Source organism: Pygocentrus nattereri, chromosome 5 (assembly GCF_015220715.1).
Source record: "Pygocentrus nattereri isolate fPygNat1 chromosome 5, fPygNat1.pri, whole genome shotgun sequence".
Taxonomy (NCBI): Eukaryota; Metazoa; Chordata; class Actinopteri; order Characiformes; family Serrasalmidae; genus Pygocentrus; species Pygocentrus nattereri.
The window spans coordinates 25,709,791-25,729,899 of NC_051215.1; the positions used below are offsets into that span (position 1 = coordinate 25,709,791).

At 37.5% G+C, this 20,109-nt stretch overlaps 1 protein-coding gene across 2 annotated transcripts in view; it reads left to right on the forward strand.

Moving 5' to 3' along the window:
- LOC108425438 (CUB and sushi domain-containing protein 1) overlaps window positions 1-20,109 on the forward strand; it is a 664,112-nt gene that overhangs the window by 404,784 nt on the left and 239,219 nt on the right. For both annotated transcript variants that reach the window (XM_017694090.2, XM_017694091.2), the window contains exons 8-10: window positions 4,406-4,487; window positions 7,006-7,130; window positions 15,503-15,624. In XM_017694090.2, coding sequence (XP_017549579.2) covers window positions 4,406-4,487; window positions 7,006-7,130; window positions 15,503-15,624 — 329 coding nt within the window. The remainder of the gene's footprint in view (window positions 1-4,405; window positions 4,488-7,005; window positions 7,131-15,502; window positions 15,625-20,109) is intronic.

Genomic DNA, 20,109 nt, shown 5'->3' on the forward strand with positions numbered 1-20,109 from the left:
CCTTGGTGATGCAAACACAATGGAAAGAGAGGGAGAACGCGCAGGCGCGAGAGGTTTATTTCTACTACCCTGCGCCTGCAGCGGAATCTGTAAGCTGACCTAATGTGATTTTGGCCAGTAAATGAACTCAGGCAGTGTCAGGGAGTGATGCAGCGTTTGAGGTGAGAACCCAAACGCGCTGTGGCTCAGGATGGCCGCGGAGTGAACGTGACGGACACTTGCTGTGACCTTTCCTTGTTTTCCTTCCCCTCTCTCTCTCTCTCTCTCTCTCTCTCTCTCTCTCTCTCTCTCTCTCTCTCTCTCTCTCTCTCTCTCATGTGCTTACTCTCTGTGTCTTTTATGGGAAATAGCCTTGAGCCCCTGATCACTAAATCCCCTGTCACCACAGCTAGAATAGATATTTCATCTGCGAACGCAATCCGCCCAAGCCCAGTGATGAATGCTGCACCTTTCTCCAGTGCACAGGATACTGTTTTAATTCTGCACACCAGCCCCATTTGTTGTTTTTCTATGAGCTTTTATAATTTTTTTTTTTTCTTTCAAAATTTCTGGAGGTGCCTTTGAAATTCCTATAAGCTCGGAAGCCACGTTATTTCTTTGTCCTTAAACCTTATGCTCCCAGCTCCGAAACATTCCGTTCTTATAAATAAAGGGGCTAAAAAGGGTTATTTGGAATGATAGCCTGCGGGAACCACTTTTGGTATCCCGAATAACGTTTAGGTGAATGATCCTTTAAAGAACCATCGTTGTAAATGAGATGTGCAAGAAGCTAGTTTTCTGCAGCTCCATAGATTTCACACAGGTTGGAAGCAGTAAAAAAGAAATGTTAGATGTGTCTGAAATACTAAACAGTCACACAGAAATGACTTAAATTCATAGTTATACTATAATATTTGATCACAAATACAGCATTTTATGTATTGTGATTATTAAAATATTGCATAAAATATCTAGGATTCCTTTTAGTGTGTAGTCATAATGCTTCAGTTCACACTAAATGGGCTCCTACTATTTATTTATTTTCAGAATTTTCTGACGGTGCCCTTTCTTCTCTCCTCTTCTCCTAAGCATTTTACCATGCCTTTAAGACTGATATGTAAATTATGTCTGTCCTCATTGGCTACATTGTAGTGTGCATCATTCAAAAAGTAATCCGGACAGCATCACTCCTCATAACTTCAGTGTGATTTCCACAGGGCTAAACTGTTCTCCACCAAACTGAACAGGCCGATATGTAAGTGAGATGGTTCTAATGACATCACAAATCTAAATTACAAACAGGCTTGGTTTCTGCATATGGACTGTGTGGCTGGGGAGTGAATGGCACATCTTTAAACATTAGCAGTGGTTTTCTATGGAGTCTGGCTGGTGACAGGCGTATAAACGTCATTGTGGGAATGAAATCATAATGCAATGAGAGGATTAAGTCATGGCCATGACTTGGGTTAGGTGTGGGAATGCTTTATTTGGTCAAGGCTTAATCAACTTGTTTCCATGGCTTAATAAGTTGTGGCCATGCATTATTTTTATTTATACAGGATATCATCAGCAGGGCTTCAAAAGCATGTAATATTTAATCAAGTATACAGGTTTTTACAGGGGTCTTTCATTTTATAATAGCAATGGAAAAATGGTTTTCCATGATAGGGACACTTTGAAATATTGTCTTATGTCTTATAACTTTAATTGTAAAATTTGATCAAGTATAAATTGTGTTTTTTTTTCTAATTATTGAAATTTTGAGGAAAAACATCTAAAAAATACCTTCTAGTATGTATTTATCATATTTCTATCTGCTCTGTCAATTCTGAGTCTGTTTCTATAAAACATTTCTGAAGATGCCTTTTAAATTCCCATAAGCTCAGAAGCCACTTTGTGTGTTTGTCCTTAAATCTGCTGGTTCATGTTCAGAAAAACTGTTACATTCTTACAAATAAAAATGCTAAGAAGGGCTCTTTGGGGGGATACGCTGGAGGAACCACCTTTTGGTTCACCAAATAATGTTTCAGTGAGTGATCCATTGTTGTAAATAAAAGGTGCAAGAATGAAGGATCTTGTTAAAGATTTAAGAACCTCCACATAATTTAAAGGTTCTGTACCAATCAGACATGCATTCAAACCAAGAACCATTTAGGAACCTGGAAATTCCCCATAAACCATAAACCAAACCAATGTTGTGAATACTGGTGTGGTTGTGCTGCTGTGTCTGCAATAGATTTTGATTTTAAAGTGCAACTGAGTGGAATTTTCCTCTGATTGAAACTAATGGCCCTGATCTTCTTATAACATGAAGTAACGATTTAGAGGGCTATTTTTCTGATCTGTGCCTGGAGTCACTGTAGGCCTTTTTTCCCTGGTCCTGCCTGACATATAAAACCTTCTCATGTCAGCATTTTTCAATACTCTCTCTTTAAGGCTGCAGCTTATGTAGAGAATGCTGCTCTTTGGTGTCCTAGCATAGCCACCATTTCTAAATCCATAAATAATTTTCTTCTCTTATGTGTGCTAACCCTTAAAGGCATAGCTCAGGTTCCTGGGTTATTTTTATAAAATTATTTTATTTTATATTTTTCATTTACGTTCATTTTTCAGCATCAGGAAAAAAGCAGAAAGCATACATTTAACAGAAATTGTAAATGTAAGCTTCTATTATTTTCACTTTTTTAAAGAAATCTGCAGGGATATTTTTCCACACCTCCAAAGTTAAATCTTAGAAGTTGGTTGAATTTTTATGCATATTCACTGATAAGCATGTGGACAAAGACTCAATTTGTGTGTCTAATCATTTTTAAAATTTTCTTTATTTTTTTTAACTGCCATTTTGGAAACTCCTGTTTATTCTCTTAATTTACTTTGACTTGCTGCTTCCTTTTGCTGGTTTATTATTTTTCTAATCTCCTCAGAAATACACTATTGCCAAAAGTATTCTCTCATCTGCCTTCAAATGCATACGTACTTGAGTGGCATCCCATTCTTAATCCATAGGGTTTAATATGTTGTCGGCCAATCCTTTGCAGCTATAACAGCTTCAACTCTTCTGGGAAAGCTTTCCACAAGGGTTAGGAGTGTGTTTATGGGAATTTTTGACCATTTGACCATCCAGAAGCACGTTTGTGATGTTGGACAAGAAGGCCTGGCTCACAGTCTCCATTTAAATCCATCCCAAAGATGTTCTACCGGCTTGAGGTCAGGACTCTGTGCAGGCCAGTCAAGTTCTTCTACACCAAACTTGATCATCCATGTCTTTATGGACCTTGGTTTGTGCATTGGTGCACAGTCATGCTGGAACAGGAAAGGACCGTCCCCAAACTGTTCCCACAAAGTTGGGAGCATGGAATTGTCCAAAATCTCTTGGTGCTGAAGCAAGAGTTCCTTTCACTGGACCTAAGGGCAGAGCCCAACTCCTGAAAAACAGCCCCACACCATAATCCCCCCTCCACCAAACGTTAAACTTGGCACAATGCAGTCAGACAAGTACCGTTCTCCTGGCAACCGCCAAACCCAGACTCGTCCATCGAATTGCCAGATGGAGAAGCATGATTCATCACTCCAGAGAACACTGCGCTAGAGTCCAGTGGCAGCGCTTTACACCACTGCATTCCACACTTTGCATTCACCCATTCCATGAAGCTCTCTACGCTGTTCTTGAGCTTATCTGAAGGCCACGTGAAGTTTGCAGGTCTGTAACGATGGACTCTGCAGAAATTTGGCAACCTCTGCGCACAATGTGCCTCAGCATACACTGACCCCACTCTGTCATTTTACATGGCCTACCACTTCGCGGCTGACTTACTGTTATAATACCACTGACAGTTGCCTGTGGAATATTTAGTTGCGAGGAAATTCAACGACTGGACTTGTTGCACTAGGTGCTTGATTTTATACACCTGTGGCCTTGGAGGTGATTGGAACACCTAAATTCAATGATTTGAATGGGTAAGTGAATACTTTTGGCAATATAGTGTATTTCCTGAAAAATTTATCAGTACTTAAAGGTTGCTTTGACTGAAAATTAAGTAAAAGGAGTGTCACCTATGTAAATCAATGATAGTAATTTTATTGTTGCAGATACACATATAAAATGATTTTATTATGATGCAAGATCTATGTGAGATTACGTGATGAACATAATGAAGTTATAATGCAATTAATATATGTGAAGTGGTATTGAAATTCCTTCGAGTGTGCAGTTATAGTATTTCACCTCATGCTGCATAAGCTGTTACTGAATATAGTTACCAGAAACTTGATTTCTGGTTAATGAACGGTGCTGTAATTGTGGATGATCTGCTGTAGGCCTGAACAGTTAACAAAACATTGCATTTATAGGTGAAAAGTTATGTGCTGATTGATCCTTGTTTAATGTTCTGTGCTCTTTCCTCCGCTTTCTGTTTATTTGATGCAGTGAGTCAAGGAGGGATGGCAGCGGACATTTGTCCAGATCCAGGGATTCCAGAGAATGGGAAACGAATCGGCTCCAGCTTCCAGTGAGTCCTCACCCTGCTTCTCTTATTTGCTACACTTGTCCGGTGTAATAGGAGCTGCATGGCTCTGTCGTAATTAGAGTCAACCCTGCTGTTTGACATATGCAGTGTGAGCCTCCATGCCGCTGTGCCGCCAGGGCCTGGGATGTACAAGTCAAATTCGCTCAATTACAGACGTCCTAGTGGAGTTATATTGCCACAATCCTAATCTGAATCATTTACGTGTGGGCCAATAGCACATTTTGAGCGGAAGTTTTGTGTTTTTGTAGAGAACAGTGCCAAACAATGCACATATGTAGTAACATTAGCAAAACAACCTAATCCAATTTAGGGTGCTAACTGATTTAAAATGCTACTTGCTAAAATACTTTTTGGACCATGCTTTTGAAGTGGCCATTTATGGTTTTCAATAATGTACCACTTCCATATTTCATATTGCTCTAACATGCACAAAGTTGTGTACTGACATGGTGTTGCCACTAAATGTTTAATAGCTGTGCACACACACCTACAGAACAGGTGGTTATGTAGAATCACACACTTACTTAGAATCACTCACTGCTCATCGGTGTTGCTGTGGAGTGTTTGGTACAGGGCATGCACCCACAGTCAGGGTTGCCAGGTCTGCAGTTTTCCCATAAAGTTAAGTTAATTATGCAGTTATGGACAAACATTATACAGTTTCAGCCTCTGATGGAGGGCATTTAAACAGAGGTTGTGTTGGGGATTTGTTGAACCTGGCAACCCTGTCCACGAAAGAAAAAGGTATGATAACCACTGTTAGCTAATGAGGGATGATTGAAGTTAATAAAACTGAAAATAGGAACCTATACGCTTAATAATTAGTTAATTTAAAACAAGTATAAAAATAATATAAAAGGTGGCACTGCCAGCTGCATCTCCAGGGTCAGACTAGATAAACTAACTGAGGGGCATATTACTGCCAGAAGTGTTGCTACAGTAAAGTGTAAATGCTATATGGTGTTTTTTTGAATGGGATAAAAAGCCAGTCAAAGAACTAACATGGAGAGGCACCAGTACATTATTTGGCATTGCACATAGTCAGCAGACACACACACACACACACACACACAAATTTTCTAAGCCGCTTCACGTTAGGGTCGTGGAGCCTATCCCAGCGGCCATTGGGCGGAAGGCAGGATGCACCCTGGACAGGTCGCCAGTCCATTGCAGGGCAGAAAGATGTAACAGAATACAAGTATCTGCATTACACATTCACAATATAGAAATGAAGTATGTATATTCAGTTAATGCCAGTATGGAGAAATTTTAGAACTCTTTAAGAATACTTGCCCACTTAATTATTAAATATATATTTATATGAAACACCTTTGACACTCGTTTAAGAAATCTGAAGTGAGACACAGTTTAAAGATTAAGTGGCACATTTTACCGGCCATTATGGCTCATTATGATCATTTTTTATGACACTTCTAAAAACTGCCATGTCATGGCCACAATGGCATGTAACAGTTATCAGTGTATGTGTCCCACTTTACCTGAAAAAAATGTTAAAATGGTGTCTAACTGTTTTCCAGCATCAAGAATATCTAACTAAAAACTCTGTTCAATAGAGTTATAACACATTTACATTTAGGAGGCTTGTCATCTCACAAAAACACAATGTGCAAGTCTCTAGCTTCCCTGGATCTGGGGTCTCTTGTTGCTTCTATCAAAAGCTGCCCCACTTTTTCTGGGTTCATGAGACAGGCAATAGACCTGCTGGGGGATTGTAATAGCAAAAAAAAATTTAAGTTTTCACTGACAGTGATTATGAGCTGCAGTCTAACCAGGGTTCAGATATGTTGAACCTAAAATGGAGCAAAAATGTTCATGTGAATTGCCCTTAGCTTAGCACTAACATACTACTAGAATCCCACAAGGGCGCGCTAGCAGAAATGAACATTATCATAGAGGTGTTTTTTTTCTTGGGTTTTTTTTTGCCATCTTTTGACATTTACATCCTGAACTTTTTGGATTTGTCATCTTTTAAAGTCAAAACTGAACGAAAAAAGTTGGCTAGCTATCAAAACAGAACGTAAATCAAATGCAAATGCAGTTGTTTACAAAGCTAATTTGTAAGGAATCATATAATTGCATAATTCTATCAAAATGACATGGAAAAGTGGACATCCTTACGCTTGATAGTTCTCAAGCTCCTCCTGAAGACGCAGCCTCCTCAGTGTTGCCTGAAGTCTTGTCTCTAGCACTCAATTTAATAGAAAGGCTTTGGGACGACTGAGAAAATAAGGGGGCTAAACTGGGCCTGAAAAAAATCCTTGTTTATTGCAGGTTTAGTGACTGGAAGGCGAAAGTCCAGCTGCTGAGACAAGCGCTTCGCGAATTGCATTGCTCTCCCACCACCCTTTCCAATTTGACAAAAAAGAGGAAGAGAGAGTGAGAGACTGAGAATGCCTGCGAGCTTGCAGTGAATGTGTGTGATTTACGTAGTCGGTCATTCGCTGACGGTCATTTTTCCCCCCCTCTCAAACTCCCACAGGGTCGGAGCCAGCATCCAGTTCTCCTGCGATGACAGCTATGTGCTGCAGGGATCAAAGAGCATCACTTGCCAGAGAGTGACTGAAACCCTGGCTGCCTGGAGTGACCACAGGCCGATCTGTCGGAGTAAGTGTGAATATGGCTCGCCCCGGCCCTGTCCCGACACTTTCTGTAAGGACATTGTCAAATCCTGTTAAGCAAGATGCGCACCACATGCCAATGAAGAGCAAAGCCATGCAATCCATAGTTTTATCCGGGGTAGCATCTGGCAAGGCCCGCAGAGTTCATATTCTGGTGCACTTCAATTTAATTACGACACATGCACAAAGTACATAATCCAACCACCACGCCATACATACTGTTAATGCTTTTGTTTACACATAAATCTAAACATGAAGCTGTGCATATTACGACAACCCAGCAGAGAAATAATTCACTGCTAAAGGTGGTATCATGTCAAGTGAAATGATGTTAAATTTAGTTAATATAGCTTATAAAATGATTGAACATATTTCTATTCTTATTTACAGCAATCCAAATTATCTACAAAATAGTGAGATAATTTGGCTTACTAAAATCACTTGAGTACAACATGAGAAATAAGTTAAATGTTCTTACAGTAAGCTTACAACGGCATGAGAACTATTAGATACACTGACTAGATCATTTCGCTTGCCAAGATTCTTTCTACACTGAAAAAGTATCATAGCAAAAGGAAACATCTTAAATGTAGTTCATATATCTAATATTTCTCATTATGAGATTGTTGTAAGAATATTAGATAGTTTAACTGATTTCTATTCATTTTTAACTGTGTAAAGTAATTTTATCTAGAGAAAGTAACTTATTCTGTTGGCAGGCCATTTAATTTTGTTTATTTAAAGCAGTAGTGCTCAAAAAAAAGTATCTGTCAGTGAAATAACACACATTCATATAATATGATAAGACTTAATAAAAGCAAAAATGTCTAGAAATAAGTTGTCATTTTGATAATGAGAAATATTACATGTGTTTGCTGCTTTTAAGATATCATTTTCAGTTATTTAAGATGCAAAGCCTGTGCACTCTTTTGTGGCAGCCTTTCTACAAAATCGTATGCTGTACAATAGCCTTTTTGCGCCCGTTGCAGGTTTTTGGCAAAGCATTCATGCTTTGTTTCCCATCCGCATACTGTTGTTTCATGCATCCCTCTAGCAAATTAATTAGACGTGATGTTTGCTTTAATTACATTCAGTCATTTTGAGTGCCTACCCATGGTGCCGCTCTTCACATCTCAAAAATGCACTAACCTGGACAGAAGCCTCATTTAAATACACAATTTCTACTTTAATTAAACTTTTGCTTGCTTATTGCAAATATGAATGTCTTCTCACTGCACTGTGGTGAATTGATGAATGGTGGCACAAGTAAGTGGCACAAGTCTGACGAGAGCTCGTTCAAACAAAAGTTTCCAGAACAAGGATTTGCGTCCATATGTTTTAAAGTTTAGAGAGAGTTTTTAAAACTCTAATCAAAATATGTAGCCAGTATTCTTATCACAGTTTAGGACTGACAATCTTTTTGTTGAAAAGCCTGTAACTGATAGCCATGCAGCAAAAAATGACTGATATCAAGTGAAAGCGTCTTCATTGTAGGTGAGAGGTTGGCAACATGTGGCTCTTTCATTGCCCTATTGCAGCTCAAGAGCAGAACTAGATTTTTAGGTAAAAATAAAGCAGGTCTACTTTGCAGTAAAATAAAGCTTTGCTGGCCTTTAAAACTGAAAGTTGCCATGCAGACAACGATCTTGCCTGGCTAGTAGCTAATGAAAAAGCAAAGAAAAGGGCGAACATTGATAATTTGGGCACGAATGGACTTATTCGCTTTTATAAGTACTAAGTTGGTTTCCTGATACTTTTAATCTGCAGCAAGAAAGTGTCAAACACTAAAAAGCCACAAAGCTGAAGTCAGATTTTCATTAGATATTCGTACAAGAAGCTGGCAAATGAGAAGATGACTTAAGCCTCGTAAAAAATCGAACAGTGAGAGACATTGTACAATGAACTATTCTACTTCTGCGGAGAAGTTTCCTGCCGGAGATGTGAGAAAAGTGGCTATAGCTGAGCTAAAACGTAAAGCAGAGCAAAGTAAGCCTTGTATTTTTACTCTGCGCTAGTACATTAGGAGGTTCTAAGATATATTTTTAAAATAGAAAGAAAAGGTTGTTGCTGACAAGGTGGTTTGATTCTTGTTGAAAGGACAAAATGCCTCTTCTTAACATTTGGGTTGCTGACCCCTGTCAAGGCCGATGTCTCAGGAAAACACCTGGAGATGAAAATCTTCATCCAGTACATCCAATTAACACTCATCACTGCCTTTACCTTCCATAGCTGCTCTTAATAAGAGTGTCTGCATAAACATTCTTTTCCGAAATAACTTATTATAGAATATGACTCGTTCTTATTCGTCCACGTGCTCATTTACTGCAAAACAAACATTGATTATTGCTCATTTTTTATTATTGTATTTTAGTTCATTTTGCCGTAAATAGTCTAAATGTCTTTGACAACAATTTGTTTACTAGTCCAATTGCATTTATTAAAGGCTGTTTCTTCCAAATGAGTGAAGCTTAAAAGTAAGAGATATAAGCATCAACAACACAGTCCAGATGCTGAATCAACTGAACAGAATCAAATTAAACGTAAACATTTAATTAATAACTCAGTATGAAAGGAGCTGAGTAAGAAAATAGATTAGGTTTCTCACAAACATGCTTAAGTACAAGTATTACCAAATGAAAACGCTCAGAAGTCTAAATCCATCACAGCTGTCTTTAAGTACATGCAACTGAATAAATGTATGGATCTGTTAATATATGATAAGAAGACAGTGTGAAAGTTTAAGCTTTAACGTTAGGGCTTATAGAATTCTTTATAGGCTGTTAGAAAATACAAGATATCCACTGTCTACAGAAATGTCTTCAGTTTAAATGCAAATTTCTGATTTTATCCAACTCTACTATAAAAGTAGGGCAACTAATTAATTTAGTTGGGACAATCTTTTACTGCGATTTCAGTTTCAGTATTAAACATTAAAGATCACGCTGTTAAAAAGTCAAGAGGTGAGTTTATGCAGAAATGTTGTGGAAGACTTTGCCCTACCTTTCTAAACTCGAACAACTGAACTTTATTACAGTGCATAATGAACCATACAGATTAACCTCCTCACTCATGCAAACCAAACTGAAATAAGCAAAAATAATGGTTATGGGATTTTCCCCTCTGATTCCTAGGGCTTGTTTATGCGCTGCATTAAGGGGTCATTTTGTTTCCGAAGCCTCTTTATTCAATAGCTCAAGTGCCCATTTCCCCTTTAGGCTTTAAATAAGTTGGTTTACACCAAAATTGCTTTGTTGTTCCACATGAATTCCACTGACAAAATAGGCTTTGAGTGAGAAGTTAAATTATATAGAATAAATTATGTAATAGAGCTGTTATCGATTTTGTTTGCTGGTTGCCGTTGATGTGCATATATTGCTTTTCTGAGGTGAACTAAACTATACTGGAGAGTATACCTTTCATTTATTAGCCATTTACCTTTTATGATGTCTTTCTGGAAAAGTAATTCATAAAGAATGGCATCTTTTAGATGGCTGCTATTTTGGATTTAGTGAACGTTTTATAGTGTTGTTCTTAGAATTAGCAGCTATTCTGCATGAACTTATTATTTGTTGTGTATTACAGTATATTGTTGGGAATTACAGACAGTAAATTCAAATAATGATTTAGCACCATTGTGGCCTGTTTTTAGTGCTTTATTTTTAACTAGTATACCTGTTTTAATGTTTTTTCTTTCTATGCAACTGGCCTAAAAGGTGTATAACATGCCATAATAGTGTTTCTATTCAAACATTTTTGGATATTTTTTAGAAATCTTGGTAAAACAAAGTGTAAATTGAATATGACATGACCAAACATGTGAGTTTCTCACTTGTTTTTACCATTCCTGCAAAATCGTCACTTAGTTACTCTTTTATCATTTTCCATATTTCTCATTTGTCAATAAACTTCCACCTCATCCACATTCTTTTGAGCTATTTGGGCATTTTTATTTGGAATTTTTCCATCCTTTTTTCAAATTGTTATATGGAAACGAAGCTGCAAATGCAGTCTGTTTTGAATTGTTTGTTTCTGTGATTTCCCAAAAACTAGCACACTGCTGCATGTTCAGCTTACAGCAAACACACCTATAGCCACAACTATTCACACTGAAGTTATAAGGAGTTTCAGCCTGGACTGTTTTTGAATGAGGCATAATACAGGGCAACCAATCAGAACAGAGGTTATTTGCATATAACAGTCTTAAATGCACAGTAATAAAAGCAGCCTGTCTAATTCTGTGGGATAAAGAAAGAGTGGAAATGGTCATGTAAATTTGAATTATGCCAATTTTTGGTGCATAAAACCCCATATGTTATATGTGGATATAGGATATGGGCCCTTTAAAGTTTCAAGATCTACCATATAATCTAAAAGTACTAGGATGAACCTTTACATTATGTGAACAATGTGAAAATGATGAAAACCTTTTAAACTTGATCAATATCAATATCTCAAATATTCTTCATCATGAGATTGTTATAAGAATATCATAGAATGATTCAACCCATTTTTTATGATTTGTGTTTTCTTAAAGAAAGTGACTTATTCCATTCCTGTTTCGTACAAATTTCTGAAGATGATGTGACCAAATATATACATTTTATTCCTTTTCTATCATCACTTATTCTAAATATCTGTCGCCATCATTATTTTCCACATTTCTCTTTTGGCATTTTTTCAATATTTTCTGGCTTTTACATCCAGCCCCCTTAAAAAAACCTCTAATGTTATGTGTCGATCACTACAAGGTATTAATTATGAGTACCATATCAACTCTATAAATTCTACACCAGTGCATCCATAATCTTCCCCAAGGAGCACGCCTGACAATGGACACTGTTTCCTCAGGTTGCATGAAAGAGTTAAGCTGAGACCTGGACCGGTTGCTGTCTTGAAAGGCAGTGAGGGCACAGGCCCCCTGAAGACATTAATCAAAATTAAATAAGGCAGTGTTTTAGACCTTGAGGCAGAGGAGTAAACGTGTTTGACAATTTCTGTGCGCAGTTCCCCCACATTGCTGATTGATCCCGACACTTTTTGTCTCGGCATCGCCAAGCACCCTCTTTAAAGATAACACTTAAATAGCTTTTTCCCCCTCTTTCCGGGGATAAGTTGGGGGCTGAAGGTATAAAACGAAAAGTTAAAAAACTCTTTAGCCTCATGATTTAATAATTCCCTGCGGGTTTTCTTTTTTAGCGCACCTCTTGAAGAGAATCATTGGTGATCTCGAGAGATTATTTAGACTTAATTATAGACTACGTTGCAGACCTATAAATGAGGAATGGCTCTGTTTGACTCTTGCTCATTCATTCAACACACTGGCTGTTAGGTAATTAACAAGCCTTGCGTTTTTAGTGAATTGTGTGTAACATCCATTTGCAGCTGTGCAGACGGGGCCAAAAGTCACCGATGATTCACATTTATTTATTTATTTATTTATTTTGCAAAACAATAGTTAAGCAGTGCTGCTAATTTATAGCTGCTAATCATATAGCCACACCTTTATTACCTAAAGCAGATACTGGCAGCTACAACTGAATCCAAATCAATTCTTGCTTCTTGTGAATGAAGAAGCTGAGAAGCTGATAATGTTTGTAGTTTAGCATCTAAGGAGTGGATTGAGTGAATGAGTTATTTACTTACTTACTTCCTTACTTACTTTTTGGTACACATACAACTGATAGTCATAAGTTCTTGATGGACCACAAAATACAGCATCACACTGCAGCAGTCTGCAAATTGTTAAAAATAAAAGTTCTTTTTGCATAATTTCATAGAAAAATAGACAGATATAGTACTTTAGAGAGCTATATTTTAAAATGAAATTTGTGAGTGTGGAGTGTTTTTTTAAAAGGTCCATGTCATAGAAAACTGATTGTGAAGTGCTATGTGTTAACATTGTTACGTTTTCAAAATGTACTGTTAATGCCTTCATTAATACAGTCAAAAATAGCCTGTTTTGAGTTCATTATTTCTGTGATGTCCCAAAATCCAACACATTTACATACATCAGTCCTATTCAGCTGACAACAGATTAGCTCTACTGATTTATGCTGAAATTATAAGGAGTGTTTAAGCCTGGACTGCTTACTGAATGAGGCACAATACAGGACAGTCAGAAGACGGCTCTTGTATATATCAGTCTTAAAGACCTGAAGTTCTAAAACCCTAAAGGGTTAAAAAAAAAAACAGCTTGTTCTAAGGTATAAAAAAGTCAGTCATGTAAAAATGATGAAATTATGAGAAATATGTCATGGTGCATGAAACCACACAAATTTTGAAATGGCTAAAAAACCTTTACATTATGTGAACACTGCAAAGACAAACTGAAAACAAGGGAAAAGCAAGTTGTAAAAATATCGAGATTATTCAGCTTGTTTTTATTATGTGTACTGTGTGTCTTCATTTTTTTAAGAAAGTGTCTTATTCCACTGGCAGATCATTTTAGTTGTTTTGAGAAATAGTGCAGATAGTTTAGCTTATTTTAGGAAATGCTTCATAAAACAAGTAAAATGATCTGCCAGTGGAATAAGATTTTCCTAAGATAAAATTACTTAAAACAAGTTAGAAATAAGTTAATCTTAAATATTCATACATCAGTCTCACAATAAGAATTATTGGCTATATTGACTACATTTAAGATGTTATGACTTGCTAGGATATCCAGCGAAGGTTTTTATGCCTGTATAAGGTTCTTCACACTCACAGTCCCATATACAAAAGTGTTTTTTTAGGGAATTAACAGTTCTTCTATCGCATTACTCAAAGTACCCTTTTCTAGAAGTGAAATCCAGCTCAATACTGGTAATATTAAAAGTCTTCTGAGTTCTAGAAAGAAATTGTGTTGTTTATTGAACAGTCCACTGTTTAGGGGTTAAAGAAGGATTATTGTGCTCTTTTGCTTTTGAAGAGCCTCTTTATTTGGGCCCTTTTTATGTCTGCGTTTTTTTTTTTTTTTCATTTTTTGTGTGGGGACTTTACTCCCAGAGCTTCCAGAGTGATTTCAGAATGTCCTCAAAGACAAATGTGAATTCCCCATTTGGGAATATCTGCAGCCTAATCTCTTCACATCTCTACCTTTCCAAAGCCCTGGCAGAGTCCCACTGAGGATCAGACAAGGCCACAGCAAAGATGCCAGCATGTTCTTTCAAGTTGCCAATGAAAATCCTCGACTAAACCCCAGGGACCATGAGCAGTTAATACCTGCTCAGAATAAACTTGGTGCAAGAAAATATATGTCTACACTGTGCCAGAGATGGAAATTATACAGAGGCGTGAATCACAAATGAGGCCATATTTACAGACTGGTTCTTTTAACATTTCCAAATATTGAATATGGTGCAGTGTTTGGCATCATGTACCCATACAGTATCAGTAATGAGCAATGTTGGGTTAGTTGCTCAAAAAAGTAATCCATTACAAGTTGCTTATTAATTACATCCATTGAAACAGGGTTACTGTTAATCACTACCTCCTAGAAAAAGTAATCTCAAAGTAACCGCATTACTTTACTCTCTAAAACCCCACAAACATCTGTACAAACTGGAAAGTTTCAAACAACATATTAACAATAAACTTGCCATGAGAAACAGTCCAAAATAGTTAGCTGCCTCAAAATATAAACCTCTGGAAGGAAATGTAGAGCTTAGAGTTGTTTCTGACTGAAAACTAAATCTGTTTAGAAGACGCTGGATTTATATTAGTGTGAGTATTGCGAGAGGTAGCAGCAGTTTGCACTGCGTATATTCAGAGATGAGCAGGCAGATGTCAGAGAATATCACACACATGATAATTACATACAGGACAGTTAAAGCTGATCTATGTAGAAAAAAATATATTTAAAATGGCTTGCTCATATTTAATATTTCTCCTTTTGAGACATAGTCATATGCAAAAGTTTGAAGCCTTGGTCAAATTAAATGTTTTGTTTTTTTTTTTGTTTTTGTTTTTAAGTGAAATTAAGGTATTACATCCTCGACAGAGAACAAACTTTAACACGTTTTAAATATTTTTCTTTGCATTTTTGTGCACAATTTCAGTTTTTTGATGAGTATAACAAATTGGGGGAAAAACAAAATACAACAAAGCTTTAACAGTGTTTGCATACTACTCTTATTGCAAAAAACAAAGGAATTTTTGCTTTTACGAAATAATGGCCTCTTAATGAGTTGAGTTAGAAATGCGACAGCAGATTACGTTCAGCCGGTTTTAGGAAACGTTGGATCAACAACGTACACAGCATTGAATTTGAAATTCTTTCCATAATTCAGTGAAGTTCAGGTAAAGGATTTATTTTGGAGTGCTCTTTTGCCCTATTTCAGTTTTGCATTATCTTGTTTGTTTTTCTCACCTTTACAGCAAGAACCTGTGGCTCTAACTTGCGAGGTCCGAAGGGTATTATCACGTCTCCGAATTACCCCGTCCAGTACGAGAACAATGCCCACTGCGTGTGGGTCATAACAGCAGTGGATCCAGAGAAGGTGAGTCTTTGAATTTTCCAGATGAAGCATTGGAACGAATGGTTATGAGGGAGAACAGTCCTTTTCTGAGAGGAGTCAGAGCATGCTATTCTTGTGCAGAGAACAGACAAGCCTCCAAGAAACATGAGGCTGTAGTCTTGCATAAATGTCAGGAAAACAGTTTTCAGAAAAAATTCTGAGCCCATGAGCGTAGCGGTCTGCTACGTATTTCATAATGTTCAACCTCTTGCCCTGGTTGTCTAAATTATTACTGTCACTTCCATCTCTGTGCCTGATTAGTTTTAACCACATATCTGTATCTCTGTATCTGTCTGAGCACTTGCATTATGATTTTAATGGACCACAGTGACCTTGACTTGAATGGGCGGAACAGTACTTCATTTTCGCCATAGACACTCAGATATTATCTAAAATAAAATGTAAGTACATGTTAGACAGATCTATATTTCTTTCCTGTCGCAGTTGATTTAATGTTGGTTTATGTATGCATGGCCTAATATAATCGTATCTGCAGACCTTGGAATAAATGTTCCATTGTACTCTGTTGTCATTAGGAGTGCATTAGACATAAACCATACGTTTTGACATTACAAATTAAACTGATTGCATTATCACTATAATTGACATGCTAATGGATGTTTACATATTTTCCCCTATTTATGTGCCATGTTAAATATCAATTATCATTTAAAGCAACTGTTAAAAGCACAAATACACCTAACACCACTTTATAGTGTTATGCAAACTTTGCTCAGTTTTCCCATTTCCTTTTCCCCCTCAGAGCTCACTGCAAATCAATAGAGTGTGACAAATTGCTGTTTTCTTGAAAAACTGCGTGTCATTAAAATGAGTCACTGTACAAAAAAAGCAGACATATTCTGTCTAGTTGCTACCCTTGATTATCTACTGCAGTGCCAAAGAGAACATAAGATCCATCATACGGATGTGCTACAGTTATGTCAAAATTGGATTACAGTCAAACGCAAAAGTTTGGGCACCCGGTTTTGTTGACGTGAAAATAGGTTTGACAGTTTGAACAGCCCCTGTTTTGTTGATTTTGAGCAACACTTGTGTACATTTTAATGCACAACTGTTTATTTGCTGAATTTAATATATTGGGTAAACAAAATAAAACCTAAAATGTGGCCTTTGTAAGAGTTATGGTACAATTTATATTTTATGTTTTTTTTCCTCAATGTGTTAATCTCAGTAAACAAATATAAAATGTGCATTAACATTTGCAGAAAAAGTTCATAGCGTGTTTCCTATAGAGGATGTGTTAATTCTTGAAATGGCCAGTCTTGTTACACACTTCTATAACCTAAGAATAGCTTAATCAGTTTGCATTGAAGTCCTTGTAGTTACTGAATAATAATCTTTAGTATGTAATAAGCCTGAGATTTTAAGCTCCGATGGCTGACTAAACAAATATTCTACCAGTTTAAGTTCAAGTTCTGCTGTTGATCATATAAACACTCTCTGAGCTAATTGAGACTTTGTAGGTCCTTCATAATTGTAATCCAAAGATGAGATCTACTGAGCCTTTATTAGATTAGCAAACTTATTTTGTAGAAAAGCGTCACAAGACAGAATTCCAATTTAAAAGCAGCATACATGTTTTGTATTACACCATCAGCGATTCCACAGCCATCCATGGCCAGGAGTCTAAGAGAACATGATTATCTTCTGTCTCTCTGGATGGCCCTTCTCCACTCATCACTCACTGTGATGCTAGCCAATGCAGGCATCTGTTTGTTGACATGACAGAATTAGCAGTTAGCATTTTCCTCTAAGCCAGTTGAGCTCAGGGGTTTAGCCATGGGAAAGCCTCGCCTACCCAGATTCTTCACAGACACAACCAATCGTATAGGGAAAGAATATTTCATTAAGCTGCATTTTTAAAAGAATAACATTTGATTTGTTTTCTGTGAGGGCTGTCATTGTATTATTGCCAGTCAAAGTAATAATGCAAAATAAGGTATAGTCCAGTCAGCTAATCCCAAGCTTCTTATTTTCTCATGCACTGATCGGCAGCTGTTGCTATCCCCAACTGCCTCAAGCCTTCAGGTCTTTATCAGAATGCCAGCAAAAGCAAATTTGATGGTCCAGATGTATTTGGGGCATATGTAAAAGTGAGATCTTGTCCCAATAGAGGAGAGCATGTAATTTTCTACGGATTTCCAATGTAAGACAAAATTGGTAAATAAACATTTTTCATGCCCACTGTGACAGTATGCTTTGTCCTAGGATGATCAGGTTTAAGGCTACTGTGATTTTTCTTTTCCCCTGACATATCTTCTGTCTGCCAGTTTAGTCATATTCAGTTCCATCCACTAGTTAGTACTCCCCAAATCACACAATACCATCAGTGCCCAAGAGGGCGAAAACTAGCACAGGCTTCCTTCAGGACCTGTAAAGCATTGCTGCATCTATTGAACTGTCGCAACAATGTTGAACAGCTGAACGCGCTCTGAGAAAAGCGCCTACCTCCAGTTCTGTTACATCAGCCAACAGACACCAGCACTAGCTAGCATCCGCTGGGTGATGTTGGAGACAGGCGCCCATCCCACCTACCCACCCAGAAAGAGTGAGGCCAAATGTGCTCTCTTGAACTCCTGGCCACGGATGGCTGTACTCAGAGGAAGCTTGTATTAGCTTTGTGTGATAGGGAAAGAACTATTTAGTGGGTGGAATTGGCCACTTCTAAATGGAGGAAAAAACTGTGTAAAAACTCAGTAGAAAAGAAATAAAGATATAAAACCAATAAATCATAAATTAAATTAGAATAAATACAACTTGAAGTACATAGGAAAATGAATTAAGGTATTTGCAAATCAGAGAAATATGTTTGAAAGTATGAAGGAGGGACAGATAGAAAGAAAAGATAAGAGGAGGCAAGATGGTTCGAAGCCAAAGGAGAGACAACATGAGTTCTTTTAAGGTATTTGGACCATCTGTTATAGCCTACAAAAGAATTAGGGCTGTTTTACCAGTCGGAAGTGATGCATGTTAATGACGAGCAGCATCCAACAAACTACACCAACCCCACTGTGGAACAGAAAATTAAGGCTAGTGTTGATGCACCCAGTTGAGAGTAGCTTCTGTGAGGCCCATAGTCATTTATCACGCTCTAGCTTTATGCCTCTGTCACTGGCCGAGCATCTGGTGGTGATGAGCACATGCTGTTTCTTTCGGACACTCGGCCCATGTTCTCCATCATTGTGGTGCTGGAGTCCCGCAAGATGACTGCTTTGCTGTCCTCCTGGTGGAATGAAAACATCCTTTGACTCTGCCTCTTCTGAGAGGAAAAGGCTCTTGTGTATGGTGTGCTTCTCCGGCTAATGGGTATGTTGGTGGCAGTCATGGTCGCAAATCTGCTGGGGCTCCACATGTTGTGACAGATTCAACTGTGGCCCATCACTCAATGGCGTCTGCATGTTATAGCCTACTCTCTGTTCCCTCTTCAGTGGTGGAGTGGTGGGACCACACTCTCGGGAAGCAGAAGTGGGAAATGTGCAGAGACACTGTACTTAAGTGAAAGTTCGGGTACTGTGTCAAAATCTTACTCAATTAAAAATGGATGTACATAGCCACAAATATACTTGAAGTAGTCATAAATATACATATAAATGTGCTTGAGTGTATAATAGTAAAGGACTAATGTAAAAGCTTACCATGTCCAGTTTTACAGTTTTTTACTATTTAAGTAACTTCTAAACTAGCAATTCTGCCTCGTCTTAGCATTTTTCAACAAGCTCTTGTTGGTAAAGTATTCGTAAAAGTACACTTAAACGGCAGGATAATCTAGGCATGCATACATTAGAGATCTGCACCAGTATGAAATTGAAGCCCAAACCCATTCTATACATTGATATACCTACACAACCAGGCCCAGCTGATACTGCCATATTTAAAACCCAAACCCATTCTCACTGACAGTAAGAGAGACTGATTATCACAAGCATAGTTTTACAGTGCTTTGCTTTGTTACTAAGTGCTAAGTGTATTATTGCAGTGTATAACAACAAAAGCACAGTGTAATGTGTCTTTAATGGACCATGAAATAGTTGTAGCATTTGTTTAGATCAGTGCACATGTAAAGTAAGTACATCCACTTTTGTACTGGACTGTCATGCACACAAATTAGTATTATTGATATTTTCTATTATTGTTCTTATTTTTGCAATTACAAATTATGTTGAAAAAAATTTTGGTTAGTTAACCACATATCCAGCATTTATGCCCACATTTACACACGCTCCTACCAGATATGAGTTAGTTTGTACAGATATGCCAAAGGTGACACTGATGAATACCAAAACCATCCATGAATTTGTGTGTGCTCATCTTACGGTCAGATGTGACCATATGCATCTTTAATGAACAAGAACCAATGTGAGAAAAGTGAAGCAACTGAATATACGGAGGTTAATATACGAAATTAATTAACAGACAGTTAAGTGATAAGTGATACTTTTTTGATCC